Source organism: Macaca fascicularis, chromosome 15 (assembly GCF_037993035.2).
Source record: "Macaca fascicularis isolate 582-1 chromosome 15, T2T-MFA8v1.1".
NCBI classification, from domain to species: Eukaryota; Metazoa; Chordata; class Mammalia; order Primates; family Cercopithecidae; genus Macaca; species Macaca fascicularis.
Genome location: NC_088389.1, coordinates 106594586 through 106611820, shown reverse-complemented (window position 1 = coordinate 106611820; position 17235 = coordinate 106594586). Strand labels below are relative to the sequence as shown.

General features: G+C 44.1%; 1 protein-coding gene across 5 annotated transcripts in view; it reads right to left on the bottom strand.

Moving 5' to 3' along the window:
- PCSK5 (proprotein convertase subtilisin/kexin type 5) overlaps nt 1-16834 on the bottom strand; it is a 465827-nt gene extending 448993 nt beyond the window's left edge. For all 5 annotated transcript variants that reach the window (XM_005581952.5, XM_005581953.5, XM_074017691.1 and 2 more), the window contains exon 1: nt 16135-16834. In XM_005581952.5, the coding sequence (XP_005582009.3) occupies nt 16135-16326 (192 nt within the window). In that variant the 5' untranslated portion in view covers nt 16327-16834. The remainder of the gene's footprint in view (nt 1-16134) is intronic.
- Between the last annotated feature and the right edge of the window lie 401 nt (nt 16835-17235).

The window sequence follows — 17235 nt, the reverse complement described above, 5'->3', positions numbered from 1 at the left end:
TTGTATTTTTAGTTGAGACAGGGTTTCGCCACATTGGCCAGGCTGGTCTCAAACTCCAGACCTCAGGTGATCTGCCCGCCTCGGCCTCCCAAAGTGCTGGTATTACAGGCATAAGCCATTGCACCTGGCCCAGAAATCCTATGTTTAGGGGGATTATTATCTAGCAGAGGAGAGAAAATCAGATAGATAGATAGACAGATAGATAGATAGATCGATCGATCGATCGATCGATCAATAGATAGACGGCATGTGAGATGAAAATGCCAAGTGCCAATAAAAAGAAGCATACAAGGTTCAATGAGAGTTTAAACAAAGGAGGTTTTGGCCATAGGAAGTTTCATTTGAGGAAATGACATCTGAGAAGCGCTTTGTAGAACATAGTGAGATCTGGACATGTGGATGTTCCGGCAGTGAGAATGACATGAGTAGAGGCGAAAAAGCAGGACATGCCAGTTCATGTGCACAGAATGGCAAAATAGTTAGGTTGAATGATGTTGAGAACCCTAAGGAAGGAAGAGGCGGAAAAGAGAAGAAAAAAGGAGAGGAAGAACTCAAGTCTTCTTGACCAGAGGAAAGGGGGAAATAGTGGGGACAGGGTAAGACTTGCACAAAAATCCACATAAGAGTAACAAAGGCCTTACCTACAGTAGTCCCATCACAATTGTGAGGAAGGAATAGTTCTACTCTCAAACTATATATCCTATGAGAAAGCTCAGCTTTTCCATCACTCCTTCATCTGACCTAGAAAATACAACTCACCTTTCCCTCTATCTACCCAAGCCTGAAGGCCTGGAGGTTTGCAGCTTGGATCTGATAAAAGAAAAGACGTCAAATGCGGAGACTCATCTCTATTGAGAGATTGGCTTCTGGCCATGTCACCCAACCAAGAGAATGTTCCTTTTATCATTAAAGGGAGTTAACTCCCAATAAATATTTGTTCTATTTGTCCTGAGTTTATTTCCTATCTCTAAGGATGTTTCTGAAGCCACTCCTTAAGGACTGAGCTGCAGGGCTTAATTTATTTCTGTTTGTTCTGGAGTCTGCAATCCCTCCTCGTCTCCGGATTTAATTTCAGTGTTTTGGTGCTTAAATGGCCAATCCGGCTAGGCCCTGCCATGAGCCTCTGACCATCATAAGAGTCTACAGCTTATTTTATACAGAGGACCTTTCTTTTAGTATCTTTCATGTGCATCAAACCTGCTTGTTTTTGCTACTTCCATTGCTTCTATATAAACAGTGAAATTTGCCCGTGATTGGAAATTGTTTCTTACTACTGACCAGTTCCTTCATTAGGGAACTCTGTGCTATTCTTCCCACTGCTCCAATAGACAAAAGACTTTCACTGCCACCCCAAGGAGATGGTCACAGCCGGAAGGACCCTTAGGGTTCACCAAGATCCACAGAAAAGCAATCACAGTCCTAGGATAATCTGGGACTTGGCTCTTGGAGTGCATGCTGTCACACTGTGTACTCTGACTCTCATACCAAAAATGCTCATACAAGTCAAAATCAGAAGAATGACCCTGCTAATGATGCCAAGGTCTGAAACACTAAAAGATAAGGGTTAGGCTATTTCCCAGGAAGCCTGGACTTTCAAACCCACACATAAATGACTCATCAATCCTAGATCACTGCTTTTTACCATACCCCTTTATAGAATATACAATGCACTACTGATTTCATTCTTGACTGTATAGAATTTTTTGTAATTTTTCTCCAGTGTTCATATTTATTTTACATTTTATGTACATTCCATGTCTGCAAAATACTTTAGAATTCAACCAATATTTAATGACTATATATACAGAGTGAGACACTATGCTATATGCTACAGAGTAATAATTAAGTCCCTGTCGATGGAAAAAGAAAAAGAAAAAGAAAAAGAAAAACTTAACTATATTTACTTCCCTGAGAGAATTTTGGGCAAGCTATTACGCAAGTCAATGAAGTTAAAAATCAGAGCAATTTTACCTATACCTATATTTTACATATACGTCCAGAGCAAAATATAGGTAAAGAGGTGATATTTGATGAGACAGGGCGCATTCAGCATAGTATGGCCATAGACAAGAGGTGACATTTGAGAGGTGCCTTCAAGAAGAGATAAAATTTCCAGAAGAGCAATGGATCAGGTGAATAGTTCAAGCAAAAAGACTGACACAGCAACAGGAAAGCATTGAGCGTAATATCTGGGGAACAATGGGAAGGTCTAGCTTTATTAAGGGAATGAGTAGGAGAAATGATGGAAAAACTATTTCAGGACAAGTAGGTACAGGCCTTTAAAAGGCCAGCGAAGGAATCCATTGTAACGCAATAGGCAAATGGGAGCTACTGGTGGCTTCTGAACAGGGAAATGACATCACCAAAATTAAGCCTTAAGATCATCCTCTCCAATCTCAAGCTCTACCTCTTCTTCCTTGTTAGTCTCCATTTACACTGTCTGACCTCTTTCTCTGAGGCCTTTGCATTTGCTATCTCCTCTACAAAGACCTCATCCAACTCCAGACTACCATGTGGTTGGTGCTTTCTTAAAATTAGGTATCTGCGGCTGGGCGCAGTGGCTCACACCTGTAATCCCAGCACTTTGGGAGGCTGAGGCGGGCAGATCACAAGGTCAGGAGTTCAAGACCAGCCTGACCAACATAGTGAAACCCCATCTCTACTAAAAATACAAAACATCAGCCGAGCATGGCGGCCGGCACCTGTAATCTCAGCTACTCAGAAGGCTGAGGCAGGAGAATCGCTTGAACCCGGGAAGCGGAGGTTGCAGTGAGCCGAGATTGCACCACTGCACTACAGCCTGGGCGACAGTGGGAGACTCTTGTCTCAAAAAAAAAAAAAAGAAAAAGAAAAGAAAAAAAAATTAGGTATCTGCTTAAGTGTTCCTCCTCAGTGGGTCTCCCTGACCAACTAAATGAGTTCTCTCACTCTTAGTCACACTTTAGTCTACTAACATGTTGCTTTCCAACAGCACCTATCATAATTTGAAATTATTTTACTCATGTCATTACTGGACTATGGCTTGTCTCCTCCCACTACAATGCAAGCACCATGTAAGCAGACAAATGTAACTGTATTGTGCCCAGTAGAATGGCTGATAAAATAGGTACTCAATAACTATTTTAACAGCTTTATTGAGATATAATTCACATACCAAACAATTCACTATTTAAAGCAGTGGTCCCCAACCTTTTCGGCACCAGGGACCGGTTTCATGGAAGAAAATTTTTCCACAGACAGGGGAGGGGGCAATGGTTGTGGGTTGAAACTGTTCCATATCAGATCATCAGGCATTAGATTCTCGTAAGGAGCACGCAACCTAGATCCCTCACATGCACAGTTCACAACAAAGTTCGCCCTCCTACGAGAGTCCAATGGCACCGCAGATCTGACAGGAAGTGGAGCGGCTCACCTGCAGCTCCACTTCCTGCTGTTCAGCCTGGTTCCTAACAGGCCACAGACCGGATCAGTCCATGGCCTAGGGGTTAGGGACCCCTGCTTTCAAGCAGAGTATTACATTGTTTTTAGTATGTTCACAAAGTTGTGCACAAATCACCATAATCAGTGTTATCATTATTATTAGTTTTTGAGACAGAATCTTGCTGTCACCCAGGTTGGAATGCAGTGGCACAATTACAGCTCACTGCATCCTCAAAATTCTTGGGCTCAAGCCATCTGTCTTCCTCAGCTTGCCGAATAGCTGGGACTACAGGCTACCATGCCCTGCTAATTTTTTATTTTTATTTTTGTAGAGACCAGAGGGTCTCCCTTTATTGCCCAGGCTGGTCTTGAACTTCTAGCCTCAAGCGATTCTCCCACTTTGACCTCCCAAAGTGTTGGGATTACAGGCAAGAGCCAGTGAGCCTGGTCAACAATCAATTTTAGAACATTTCATCACCTCCCAAAAAAATCTCATACCTATTAGCAGCCACTCCCCATTTCCCACCAACCCTTCCAGCCTTACACGACCACTCATCTACCCTCTGTCTCTATAGATTTGCTAAATCTGGACATTTCATATAAACAGAATGATACAATATGTAGCCTTTTGTGACTGGTTCCTTTCACTTAGCATAATATTTTCAAGGTTCATCCACATTGTGGCACGTAGCAGAACTTCATTTCCATTGTGAATATTCCATAATATTAATATGAATACACCAAATTTTGTTTATCCATATATCCATCGATAGACAGTTGAGTTGTTTCTGCTTTTTGGCTATTGTGAATAATGCTGCCATGAACATTTATCTACAAGATTTTGTGTGGAAAAATGTTTTCATTTCTGTTGGGTATACATTTAGGAGGGAACTCTGGGTCATACAGTAGCTGTATGTTTCACCTTTTGAGGAACTGCCAGACAGTTTTCTAAAGTGATCTCACAGCTTTACATTCCCATTAGCACATTCCCATTGCAAATTGGAGAGTTGCAATTTCTCCACATTCTCGTCAACACTTGTAATGATCTGTCTTTTTTTTTATAGCCATCCTAGTGAGTGTAAGCCAGTAGCTTATTGAGGTTTGACTTACATTTCCCTGGTGACTAATGATGTTAAACATCTTTAGATGTGCTTCTTGCCTATTTGCATATGTGCTTTGAAAAAATGTCTACTCAGATATTTTCTGCCCGTTTTTAATTGAGAAACTGGTCTTTTATTATTGAGAGCAAGAATTCATTACATACTTTGGGTACAAATCTTCCTCAAATATGATTTGCAAATATTTACTCCCATTCTGTGGGTTGTGCTTTCACTTTCTTGATGGTGTCCCTCAATAACTATTTTTAAAATAAAACAATGAATAGAATTAATCTTTTATGACAAAGGAAACCTGTAACCGGCTCATAAATATGTGACAAATTCATGGCAGCGCTGGATCTAGAAAGGTGACTCAAGTCACCTGTTTTCAGCTTTGAGTTTCCTTCACTGGTTCCCAGCATTGTCCAACTAGCCCAGGAACAATGACATCATCCTGTGATGAGTCAAAGAATGCAGCATTTGGTAAATTGGTCCATGAGCACCAAATAGAAAGATGCCCCATACTTAAAAATTAAAAAAAAAAGGTTTTGCTGGAAGCTAGCCTGTAATAAATCCTAAGTGGCCTACAATTTTGTTTTCTTTGAGAAACTGAAATTGATGAATGGGGTTCCCGCCGACACACAAACATATTAGTTAAATGAAACTAGAATAGGCACAGGATGAGTAAGCAGTATCTTTCTAAATTTACATTATGGATATTTGCTTACAAAATTATAGGCCCTGGGATGATCTCCCCTCCCTGCTCTGTATTCAGACTACCCAGCTTTATTTTGGTTGAGGAACTCCCACCAGAGAAAACAAGGTACAAGCATGGGAACATGGATATGCAGAGATCTGGTATATTTTTACAGCTGTAAGAGCTTCTCAGTATAGAAAAATACCAGACCTTAAAAACTTATTACAAAAATATCATTCCTTAAGTACTTATTTTATATATATATATACACACACACACACATATACACACACACAGAGAGAGAGAGAGAATATAAACAGTTTGTCATACTGGGAAAGGCATCAAGGAAAGACTTGCTTTTAATACATCTTAACTAGGTTCAATGCTGGCATGGTATCCAAAACGTAATTTTCCCAGGATAGAATTAACCTCTTAGATAATGCACCGAAAATTAAAATAGAAACTTAAATACTTATTTTGTGATGCTAACCTCAATTAACAATCAGATTATCATACAAATGTAAACAAGATTAATCTATTATATAGAACAATCTAAAAATGTTATATGTGATAGAGCAATCTATAAATAATTTTAAAGACTCATATTTTAACACATATCTGTATTCCTATAAGGTGGTAAAGTTTAGGCTAAGAATACATGAAAGGCATGTTCGGAACATAGCTTTGTTGTACTATATAAAATATGTATTTAAAGGGCAGAATACAGGAAATGTGAATAAATTATAGTTATAATTATCTGTTATAATACTGAGATGGAAAGTAGATTATGTGACAACCTAAGCTAAAAGTCAACCTAAAATGTGAGGTAGTATAGACCATTTAAAAAAATCATCCTTAAATATTGTGTCCTGGTTTAACATTCTCTGTTTCCACTGTTCCCTCTATATTCAGTGTTCAACACAATCTTCAGTTTTTAAACAAAATATGGGAGTTGAAAGCAATCACCCCTGTGTCTGTCTTTATCCCTTAAGTTGGTACGGGACCTGCAGTGCAAATAATAGCACACAGATGTGTAAAGCAGAGATAATACCTACATTTATCCAAAGAGAATGAAATACGGGGTAAGCTTCATGTTTATCTGCCCAGTGGATATATCAGCACAAATTACTTGGAATCCTCTTCTTCCACGCACTGATAACCCCTCAAATACTCTAGCCTCTGTTTCCTGACTCTTTCCAACCCATTAGCCTTCACCTGTTCTCTGCCTGGTTGTCTCACCTGCATCTCCATACCCTGGACCTTATCATCGAGCAGAACAACTCTAGCTAGTAGCTTACAAAAACATATAAATATTGGGTTGACTCTCATCTTTCTGCTTCTACCACTCTTATCAAATTGGCCATCCATTTTTCTTTTGTTTGTAAAGCCCCTATGACCACCCTATTCCATTGGTCCAATAGTCCTATTTTGGCCCCACCACCTTCCTCACAGACTATGGTCAACTACTTCAGAGGTGGCACCTTTTGTATTCAAGAACTGTTTGCCCCCTAGTTTCCCAGAGTCTCTCTTTTGCCTTCTCTCTTACTCTGGTAAATTCAAATTCCTTGTTTTGTCCTTTTCTTTTTTTGTTTTTTGTTTTTTTTTTTTTTTTTGAGATGGTGTCTTACTCTGTCACCCAGGCTGGAATGCAGTGGCGCGATCTCGGCTCACTGCAACCTCCACCTCCCGGGTTCAAGTGATTCTCCTGCCTCAGCCTCCTGAGTGGCTAGGATTGCAGATGCTCGACACCATGCCCAGCTAATTTTTGTATTTTTACTAGAGATGGGGTTTTGCCATGTTGGCCAGGCTGGTCTCGAACTCCTGACCTCAAGTGATCCGGCTGCCTTGGCCTCCCAAAGTCCTGGCATTACAGGCGTGAGCCTCTTCACCCAGCCAAAAAATTTTTAAACTAGATACTCATTTACTGAGTATTTGTGTGTCAGATACTATTCTGGCCACTTTTAACTCATCCTCACAACAATTGTACGGGGGTGGGGATCACTCTTGTTATTATGTCCTTTTCATACACAAAGAAACCGAGGAACAGAGAGCTTAAGACATTATCTAGGGTCCCCCAGCTAGGAAGGAGCAGTATTAGGTTTCAAACCCTTTAAATTCTAAACCTATGATCCTAACTACTCCAGCACATTGGCAAGAAAGAGATGAAGGGAGGGAATGGAGGCCGGCAGGTGGATAGAAGCAGATGTGCAATGCAAAACTGTTGTGCTCCATTTCTCTACTGCCCCACAACCTGACTTCCACTCCACTATTCAATCAAGCGTTGGTGCTAAGAGCACTGGAAGCCTCCTTATCACTTAACATACATCCTCCTGGATTCTTTCTATAGCACTTCTCACTACTGCACACCATCTAAAGGAGGCACCCTTTCTTCCGGCGGCTCTCTCCATCTTACTGACCCCTTCATCTACTCCCATTCTCCCTTGCTCCCTAAGTGGAGACATTCTTCTCTCTGCCTTCTCAGTGCCCCTCTCTTCATGCTTCATCTCTTAACAATCCTAAGCCCTTCCACAAGCTTCCTTTATACTGAGGTTGATGAATGCTAACTGATACTTCTTTCCCAATCTAAATGCTCTTCCACCTACTGGGCATTTCTATAAGCATGTCTTTCTATCTTCCAACAAAAAGAATGCTGATGATCCCACTTATATGTGGAATTTGCGGGGGGGGGGGGGGAATGTTGACTACATAGAAACAGAGTGTAACAGTGACTACCAGGGGTGAGGAGAGGAAGGAGGGAGATGTAGGTCAAAGGGTACAAACTCACAGTTATATAGGATGAATTTGTCTAGAGATGGAATGTGCAGCAGGAGTACTAGGGATAAACAACATAATACTGTGTTGTTTATTGAATATTTGCTAAGAGACCAGATTTTAGGTGCTCTTACCACAAAAAGGAGAGATAACTATGGAAGATGATAAATATGTAAATTTGCTTACCTGTAATAATCATTTCACTATGTATATCAAAATATCATGTTGTATACCTTCAATATATATAATACAGATAAATCTAAAAAGAAAATTAATGCTGAGCCTCTCCTTTTGTTCTCAGAAATGATCCTGCAGACTGTCCTAATTCTACACAACAGTCCACCCTTCTCCTGGTCCCAAGGCTAAAACTTTGCAGCTATCTTCACGTTCTCCTGCCTCCTCATCCCCTACTTCCATTTAGTTACCAAGCCCTATTGAATCATCCTCTACACGAACGTCCAAATCTTTCCATCGTCACGGCTCCTGTTTTCATTACCAATCATCATTGCCAACACAATAACCACTCTGCCATTATGCATTCAGTTCATTGTGCACACTGCAACAGCAGACTCTCCCAAGGCGTGACTGAACCATACTCTACCACCCAGAAGTCCATTACTATTTGTCTTATTAAATGATAATTATGGGTGAAAATGTTCTAGCGTCTCAAGAACAGAGAATGTTTTCTGATCCATATATTACATGGTAGACTTGTGTTGGTAATCAGTGGGCTGTTGTCTGTCCTTCTCAGAGATCTTCAATCTAAACTTATCCTAAATGGTAAGCTTGAAACTCTCTAGCCTAGGCATTTGGGGCCTGTAAAACCTGATCTCTAGTGGGGTTTTTTTTTTTTTCCTTATCTCACATCTCTTTTCTCGTATTCTAGTAACACCATCCCACTTTCCTTTGGGGAACTGTCTCTACCCAACTGGTGGACTGCCCATCAAAGGTCAACATCTCCCGTCGAGGGAGGACATGTGGTCCAAGCTCACCCATCAAAATACTGCTACCCTCCTAGACAAAGTGATTGGCCCACATGTGGAGATATGACCCCACCCAATGATCAGGAGTATTTTTCAGGGGTTAATTTCAATACTGGATAAGAAAGGTACTAAGAAGCATATGAACTTTGCTGCTTGCTGGGAAGCACCTTCTGAGGGAAAAGGAGAAATGGCTGACATTAGCACTACCTCTGGCTTTTCAGCTGGACGGGCCGCCCACAGTCATTTTTTTGAAACTCTTGGATTTAAATATGTTTCAGAACTCAGAATTATTCAGGTGAGAAAAGCATAATGAGGCACATACTTGAGTATATTACACACACCTCTATCTGGATCAAGGACAACATCCCTGCAATCAAACTCAATTCATATTTCTGCAATGAAACAAATTAAGGGCCTAATAATGTCAGTTTAAGTCAGGGTAGGTTTGGCCATGAAGAAAGTGCAGATCAGGTAAGGTCTCATTACAAAAAGGGTTCAGCTGTTTTCAGAAATGCACATAAAGGCATGTGAATCTGTTTAAACTAACACATTCCCAGTCTGCTTATCTGCTTGTTCGTTAGTTTTACTTAAGCAGTTTGGGGTTGATTTTTAACACTTGTACCTGAAAGACTCCCATCTATAGTCCTCACGGGCCTATTATGTTTCAGTTTTACTTCCCACTAGTTTTTTATACAGACTCACACTGGAGTCAAACTAAAAGACTATGTTTTGATACTTTAAATAGAAAATCTTGCCTGGGCCCAGTGGCTCACGCTTGTAATTCCAGCACTTAGGAAAGCCAAGGCAGGTGGATCACTTGAGGTCAGGAGTTGGAGACAAGCCTGGTAACACGGTGAAACCCCGTCTCTACTAAAAATACAAAAATTAGCCAGGCGTGGTGGTGCGTGCCTGTAATCCCAGCTCCTCAGGAGGCTGAGGCAGGAGAATCACTTAATCCTGGGAGGCAGCGGTTGCAGTGAGCCGAGATCGTGCCACTGCTCTCCAACCTGGGTGACAAAGCGAGACTCCATTTTGGAAAAAAAAAAAAAGGAAAGAAAGAAAATCTTGCAAGTTCCATATTGTATATGTCTTATAGACGAGGGCTGTCCAATAGGAGATGGGAGCCTTAGCCGGCTGATTTTCTTGTCAGTTGCCCCCGCCCCTGTCCTGTCTCCATGGCTCTTGGGGGAAAAGTGTAGCTATCCCATCATCCTATGGGATAATCAGGCACAACACTTATTCAGTTTCCTTTCAGCCCCCATCATATCCCCAGGAACAATCACAAGAATCTGGAAAGTCACTGCACGTTGTTATTTTCCTTTGAGTGCCTGTGCATCTCTTCGGTGTCTTTCAAGATCATATAATGCTCCCTATGCCTTATTTTAGCTACATACACACTCATCTTCACTAACTATTAGGGCACCTGATTTTCACAGCAACCCTAGGAGGTGGATGGAGTAGGTATGACGGCTCCCTATCTGAAAAATGAGGAACTGAGGGTCAGGTTGGTTGATGAAAGTCAAGACTCTGGAATTTCACTCAAACCTGACTCTTAGTCTTGTTTTCTTTCTGATCTAATTTTATTCCCAGGATGAACTCAAATTGGAGAGTTTATTGGCAGATTGTTCCTCCTTGGTACCCTTGGATGTAGAGATGGATAATTTGTTGAAACTAGTGAGAACACTACATGCGTAATTTTGCTCTAAACTATGTGCAAATTTTATTCTGGTAAAAATAAAAATTGACGTATATATACTGTGTATATATACACATATTACACATACATATCTGTGTGTATATCATATATGTGTGTGTGTGTGTGTGTGTGTGTGTGTGTGTATTCCAGCATGGATGAATGTCTATAAGCATTTATTTTTACCAGCCAGGAAGCTAAAGTCAGCTTTTTTTTGTCATTGATTACAACCTGAATTAAATGAATAGTAAAGTCCCAATGCAGAGCAATGCCTGGAGATACTTCAGCCTTGGTGAAAACCAGACACTGCTTCACATAACTTGAACCGACAACAAAAATACCCCTCCCTGCCCAGGGGATATTTCTGGGTCAGGACTCCCTCTCTCAGCCAAAGAGTCAGACATTGCTGAAAATTTTCCCACCGTACTACCCTGTTTCTCTGGCTGACCTTTAAGGTTAGGACCTCTGGACGCAAGCCCATGAAAGACAGTCATAAGGCAAAGTCAGCTGCCTTTAGGCTCACAAAAATGCAGTTTTTCACTTCAAATAGACCCCAAAATCCCCAATGACCACATACAAGCCATTCCTTATCTATGAGGTTAATGCAACAGACCTGCCATCATCAGGCCATGCACTCTGAATTGCTTTTTCCAGCAAAGGTTCCCCTACTATCCCTTCATTTGCCTCATGATAAGAAATATGCATATGAGAGTGGCTAGCAGGGGTCAGGACTGAGGTTCTTGGGCATGAAGAGCTGCCTATGCAAAGCCAGATTTATCACACCAAGACCAATCTGGGACTACAGCACCAATTAACTCTCCTGTTTACAAAATGCCTAAGAATTTATTAGGCAAGCACAATCCACTCCCATACAGCCCATCAGACTAACCACATCCCCTATTTCCAGGACTATCCATAAGCACCCAGAATTCACTGCCCACCGTCAATCAACATTTCAAGCGTCCTATAATATTCACAGCTCAAAATTAATTAGCAGGGTGGGAGGTGTTCAAGACATCTCTGAACAAAGTTCTCCCTGCGAATGTATCTCTTCCTACCTACTTGAAAAATATTTCTTCTAGCTTTACTCATACAAACTACATCCAAAATAATAAATCAAATGTAAATGCGAATATGATGTAAGAAAATTTTTCAGGTTTTTTTCTTCCCTTTTGTCCATCTGCAGTATGCTTATCTTATAACAATTCATGGCCTGTGACTGGGATCAATGAGGGAAGAGGGCCCTGCCATGGGAAATCAATCCTAATTGTTTAGAATCTAACATGAAACTCTTTCTAAACTATTAATATTTTAAATTACTCATTGAACAGGAAAATTGCACAAAGCTATGATATGGCTCTTACAATTCAATCTTCAAAAATTTATTTTCCTGATCTTCACCTTTCGCATCTCCATTTTTAAAATGTCTTCCTTTCTCCTTATCTAAAACTTTGGATCTCATTTATTTTGACCTTTCTCCTCAGATTCAGATTAAATAAACCTTTCGCTGCAAGTCTAACTATGTGCTGAGCAATGCACAGTTAACTCACTCTATTATCTAGAGATTTATCATTTTACAGATGAAGGAACAGAGGCTCCATTAAGTTCAGTGACTTTCCTGCTTTCACAGCCTCGAAAGTGGCCTCTCCAGAGTTTCCAAGTCCACATACTGTCAATGGGGGCTCTAGGTAAAATACTTCCCCAGCGTGGCTTGCATCTAGTTTTATCCTTCAGAGGTGTTACTCAAATTGTTATGTGGTTTGGGGAACGGGCTTTGCTACTGGTAATCTCAGGCTGGAATCAAGGATTATAAGTAACTGACAGAAGGATAAATACAGCTATTGCACATTGCAAACAATCTGTTTGTTCACAAGGGATCTTCTCCCTGAATTCAAATAACCAGATATTAATTCTCCTTTGTAGATTTACTCTAAATGGAGGTCCACAATTAACAATATGTCAGGTCCTATTCCTTTATATCATTTCAATTGTCTAACCAGTAGATCGTGAGCTCAAAGGGTCAGAGCACATGATTAGTGAGGGAGGACAAAGGCTTCTCCCTCCATTCCCGTGCAGGTCAATAGGCATGCACACCTCCTACCCTCGGCCAGCTCAGAAGGTGCTGCTTCCACTAGATCCTAAGAGGGCTGGTAGTCAGAACTTGTAGGTAAGAAAAGGAGAGCATTTTGCAGCTGACTCTGATACCAACCAAAAGATAATATATGCTAACATGACAACAACTAACAATGATTATGGTTAAGTATTATTATCGCAAGATTTCAAAGCACAACTATTCACAGAATATAAACATTTTGTGAAAACATATGCTAGCTCTATAAACAAAGGCAAGAAAATCCTCATTTATGTTTCCTTCTGGAAATCAAGCCCGTCCTTTTTGCTTGTTTGCTTTCTTCTTGTGTTACTCTGTACATCCCATCTTTTTTTTAACAGAAGAGGCACAACTATTGATCCCATAGAAATCCCCCGGCCCAGCCAGAAATGTTACCTCTCGTGACTTTTAAATGCTAAGATGCTACACAAAACATTACATTGATATTCTGAGTAAACAGTCAAAACTGTACCTTCACTGTGGTAAAAATTCACTACCTTACTCACCTAGAATATCACACCAAAGATATAAAAAAATACTACCAGGATAGTAAATGGCTGCAGAAATAATAACAAGTTTCAGTTCCAATTTGCAACACATGAGACCCCAAGCCCAAATGGGTAAAAATTTACAGAACAATCCAGAGGTATCTGCAAATTAGTGACTGCCCTCAGCTGATTACCACAGCTGGTTTACTGATGAAAAAAAGAGTAACAAAAGGATGTCTAAAGTGTTGAAAGGTCAGAGCAGTAAAGGATGATTAAGAAATACATTTGGCCCTTACAGTGCAATGATACTGCACGTGTGAACTCAATTTACCACCCCAAAGACTTAGCATAGGCTTAAGCTCCTTTGATCTACAGAGGAAATGCTCTCCACTCTAGAAGAGCTGATCTTTTTACACTGGTTCAAGGGGTCCTCTGTAACCTCTGTAAGCACTAAATTTCCTCACTGTCGCTGTAAAAACCACAATAAATCATTCTTGGTGTTATTTGTATGTAAACTTTCTTAGTATTATTATTTTTAATGAGAAGCCATGAATCTTCATTATAAGGCCTTTTATAAAAAGTCAGGCAGAGGCTGCTGGACATTGCAATGTTTGCTTGTTCAAAAGTGGGTTGGGTGACAATTTCTCCCATCTCACTATGCCAGATTCTGTCATATACCAGTTCTGCTCAATTAATTCAGAAAGGTAACAGCTGTTTCTGCCCTTGTTCTTAACGTCAAGAAATCTAGGTTTGTTTGAACTAAGTATCTGTGAACTGAGACCAGATATTTGCTTCCAGTCTACTGAGCCATTAAATCAGAATTCAAGGAAATGGATATTTTACTTTCTTCCTCCTTCATCATGGGATGGAAGGGTTCCCTAAAAGGCAGGATCCATGGGGGGCTGGGCCTGCAACAAAGTCCCAGGTCTAAATCATGGCTTTGCCACTGTTTAGCTGGTCTCGGTTTCCTCGTCTCCTGAGTGAGGTAATATTCACCAAACAAGGTCGTTTTGAGATTTAGAAAGAAGGGTATGGTCAAGAATTTATTCCTCCAAATATGCCTGGCATGTGTGAGATGTTCAATGTTAGCAGAACCCGAGATGAGTCTCTGGAAAGATTAATAGTACTAGCTACTTTCAGTGCTAACCTCCCCAGTTCCATTCCCAGAGCATAGGCAGTGCCCAACTTTAAGTTCATGTAAAAAGACCTGAACGGACTCAGTGTTTTCTCCTAGAGAAAAAGCAGCCAGTAGAATCCCAACAAGCCTTTAGAATGGAAATCTTCCGCAGATGACAGTCACTCAAGCAACAAAATCTGGCTGGCTTCCCTTACTTCCCTACTTCCAGGGGCGGAAGGGAATACAAACCGTGCCCCTTGCCCTAGTCTCAGTTCTCCACAGGGCTGGCTTCTCTGGAATATGTCCTCCCTCTGAGCGGGCAAAGTGCAAGATCTTGTGCTCCTGCTGCTCGGAACACTCCTCGCGCTCCCCAGCTCCTTCTAGACTAGGCAACAGCAGCTCTGCCTCCTCTCCAGGTGCCGCATCCCCCAGGCGGCGGGGAGGAGGCGGGTGGGGTGTCCCCGGGTTCCTGGGCGTGGAACGCAATGGCCTCAGAAACTGTCCGTACTCTCCCACTCCTCTGGCACCAGCCAGCACCTCCCTCTCCCTTCCCCCAGGCAGAGCACGCAGGGTGCGTGCACCCCGGGCAGTCCCCAAAGCGCGCCTGCTGGAAAGGCGCCATCTATCACCCTCACCTCCCATTCTAGCGGATTCTCGCCTGAGCCCAGCCAGGACCCGCTCCTCCCGCCAGCCTCAAAGACGCTTGCGGTGTGTATGCGGAGGGAGGTACTTTTTGGAACCCAATTTCATAGCCCTCTCTACCCCCATTTCTCGCAGGGGTGTGGGGGGAAGAGAACCAGAAAGCCAAGACTACTGAACCCGTAGCCTCCAAATCTGTTACGCTTCCAGTCATCCTCATAGCATCACCTTAGTTTATTGGCATTTCTCCCTAGCAGGGGAGCTCTGCGAAAAGCCCGCGAGCGGCACCCCACAAAAACCCAGCGCCCCTGCTGCCTGCCCAACTCTCGCCCCACAGCGCAACCTCCCGGCTCGGCACCTTCCGTCCCGGGGTAAGACTCCTAGTTTTCCCGGAGCGGAACCCAGCCAGCCGGTTTCGGAAGTTTCCCACCTCCCCATTCCAACTCCCTTCTGGGAGCCCCCACGCGGACCTCGCTTAAGGCAAGGAAGCCTAGATGTCTCCCCTAAATCTGCACTCACACCGGGTGCCGCCCCTCTTCCCTCCCCCTCCTTTTTCCTCCCTTCCAGCTCCAGTCCCCGCGCCTCCGGCGTTTCCAGCGCCAGCGGTTCCCTCGCCCAAGAAGAGGAAACTTCTTTCTGGGCTAAATTCAGGTCCGAGCAGGAAAGGCTTTCCCTTACCCGCAGGCATCAGAGGCGCGCTCATCCCCTATCCCCCAAAAGACCTCATTTCACCCTCTCCCCACGATCACCCTCTCCGAGACTTTGCCTCAGATTACTAGTGCTACTCAACTTTTCAGGTCAAAAGGTCCAGCCGTCTCTAAAACCACCACGGGGGCACTCTGGATTTTTCCCGAGACCCTACCAGTCCCGCGTGGCCTGCAAAAGACAAGTAAACAAAACACGGACCCGGCAACTCTGGGGTGTGTGTGTGTGTGTGTGTGTGTGTGTGTGTGTGTGTGTGTACGCGCGCGCGCGCGCAAGAGACAGAGCATCGCCCAAGAGTTAGGGCAACAGCTGCTAGAGCACATCTGGAAGGGGGGAGGGGGTTCCACGCAGAGGGGACAAGAAGCCCTCAGTGGCTTCAGGGCCGAGGGCTGGGCCAGCCTGTAGTTCGTTACCTGTCCTATGTTGATGAATCCGTACTTGCTGGCGATACGGTTGGCCTCCGGGAAGCCCCCGGCGATTTTGACTGCCCAGTGGTTTGTGTAGACGCGCGTCCGGCACACGGGGAGCAGGCAGCCCCCGAGCAGCGCCAGCACGCACAGCAGGTCCAAACGTCCCGGGCAGCAGCAGCGGCTCCCCCAGCCCATGGTCCCGGCGCCTCGCTGCTCCCTCGCTCGCTGGCTGGCTCAGCGCACTAAGGGCGCGCACAACTAACTTCTCCGGCCTGGGCCGCCCGGCGCGCAGCCCTGGGCCGCCGCAGCTCGCAGCCCTGGGCGATCGGCAGGAGGCGGCTAGCCCCGGCAGGGAGCAGAGCAGCGAGCCTTGCGCCGGCTCCTAGACCATCCCTGGGGCTTCGGGGACCTGTGCTCCCAGCTCTCCGGCCCGCGGGGCGCTCGGCGATGCTCCCCGGCTCGGGCGCAGGAGGCGGCTGAGTGGGGCGGGCGTCCTCCGCAGTTGGGTTTCGCCCGGCTCGGCTCCCGGACTCTCCGACTCGGTCTCGCTCCTCCCGGGGCCCCGAGCGCGGCGGAGATGGCCAGCGGGAGCGGTACAGGCAGCGACCGGGCGCCCCCTCTGCTGGCCCGGGCTCCGAGCGCTCGCTTGCTCGCTCCCAGCGCTCCCTCCGGCTCTGAGCAGCGCGCGGGGATTCTGAGTGGCAATGGCAGCAGCTCCTGCTCTGCATAAATGACTTCCCCCGCCCCCCTTAACACCCCTCCTTTCCCACATCCCCCTCCTCCTCTCCCTCCTCCGCCCTCTTGAAAGCGGCCGCAGCCAGGCGCCGACCAGGTCCTAGCGCCTCCGGGTTCTCCCAGCTGTAACCTCCAGGGTTCCGGGCAGCAAAGGCAAGTCTTTCCAAAGGACTGAGAAGAGCGCTCCGAGATCGTGGTTTTACCCTCTTCTCTCCCCTCCCTGCTGGATTTGTATGAATTTACCGCCACTTCCCGAAAGACTGAAGAAATTTACACGCCGGTGCGAAGTAAGCGCCCTGAAGATTCATTCATCCTCGTTCTAAACGTCCTTAAATAACTAGGCATTTAAGGAGGTCACTTGCGTGTCAA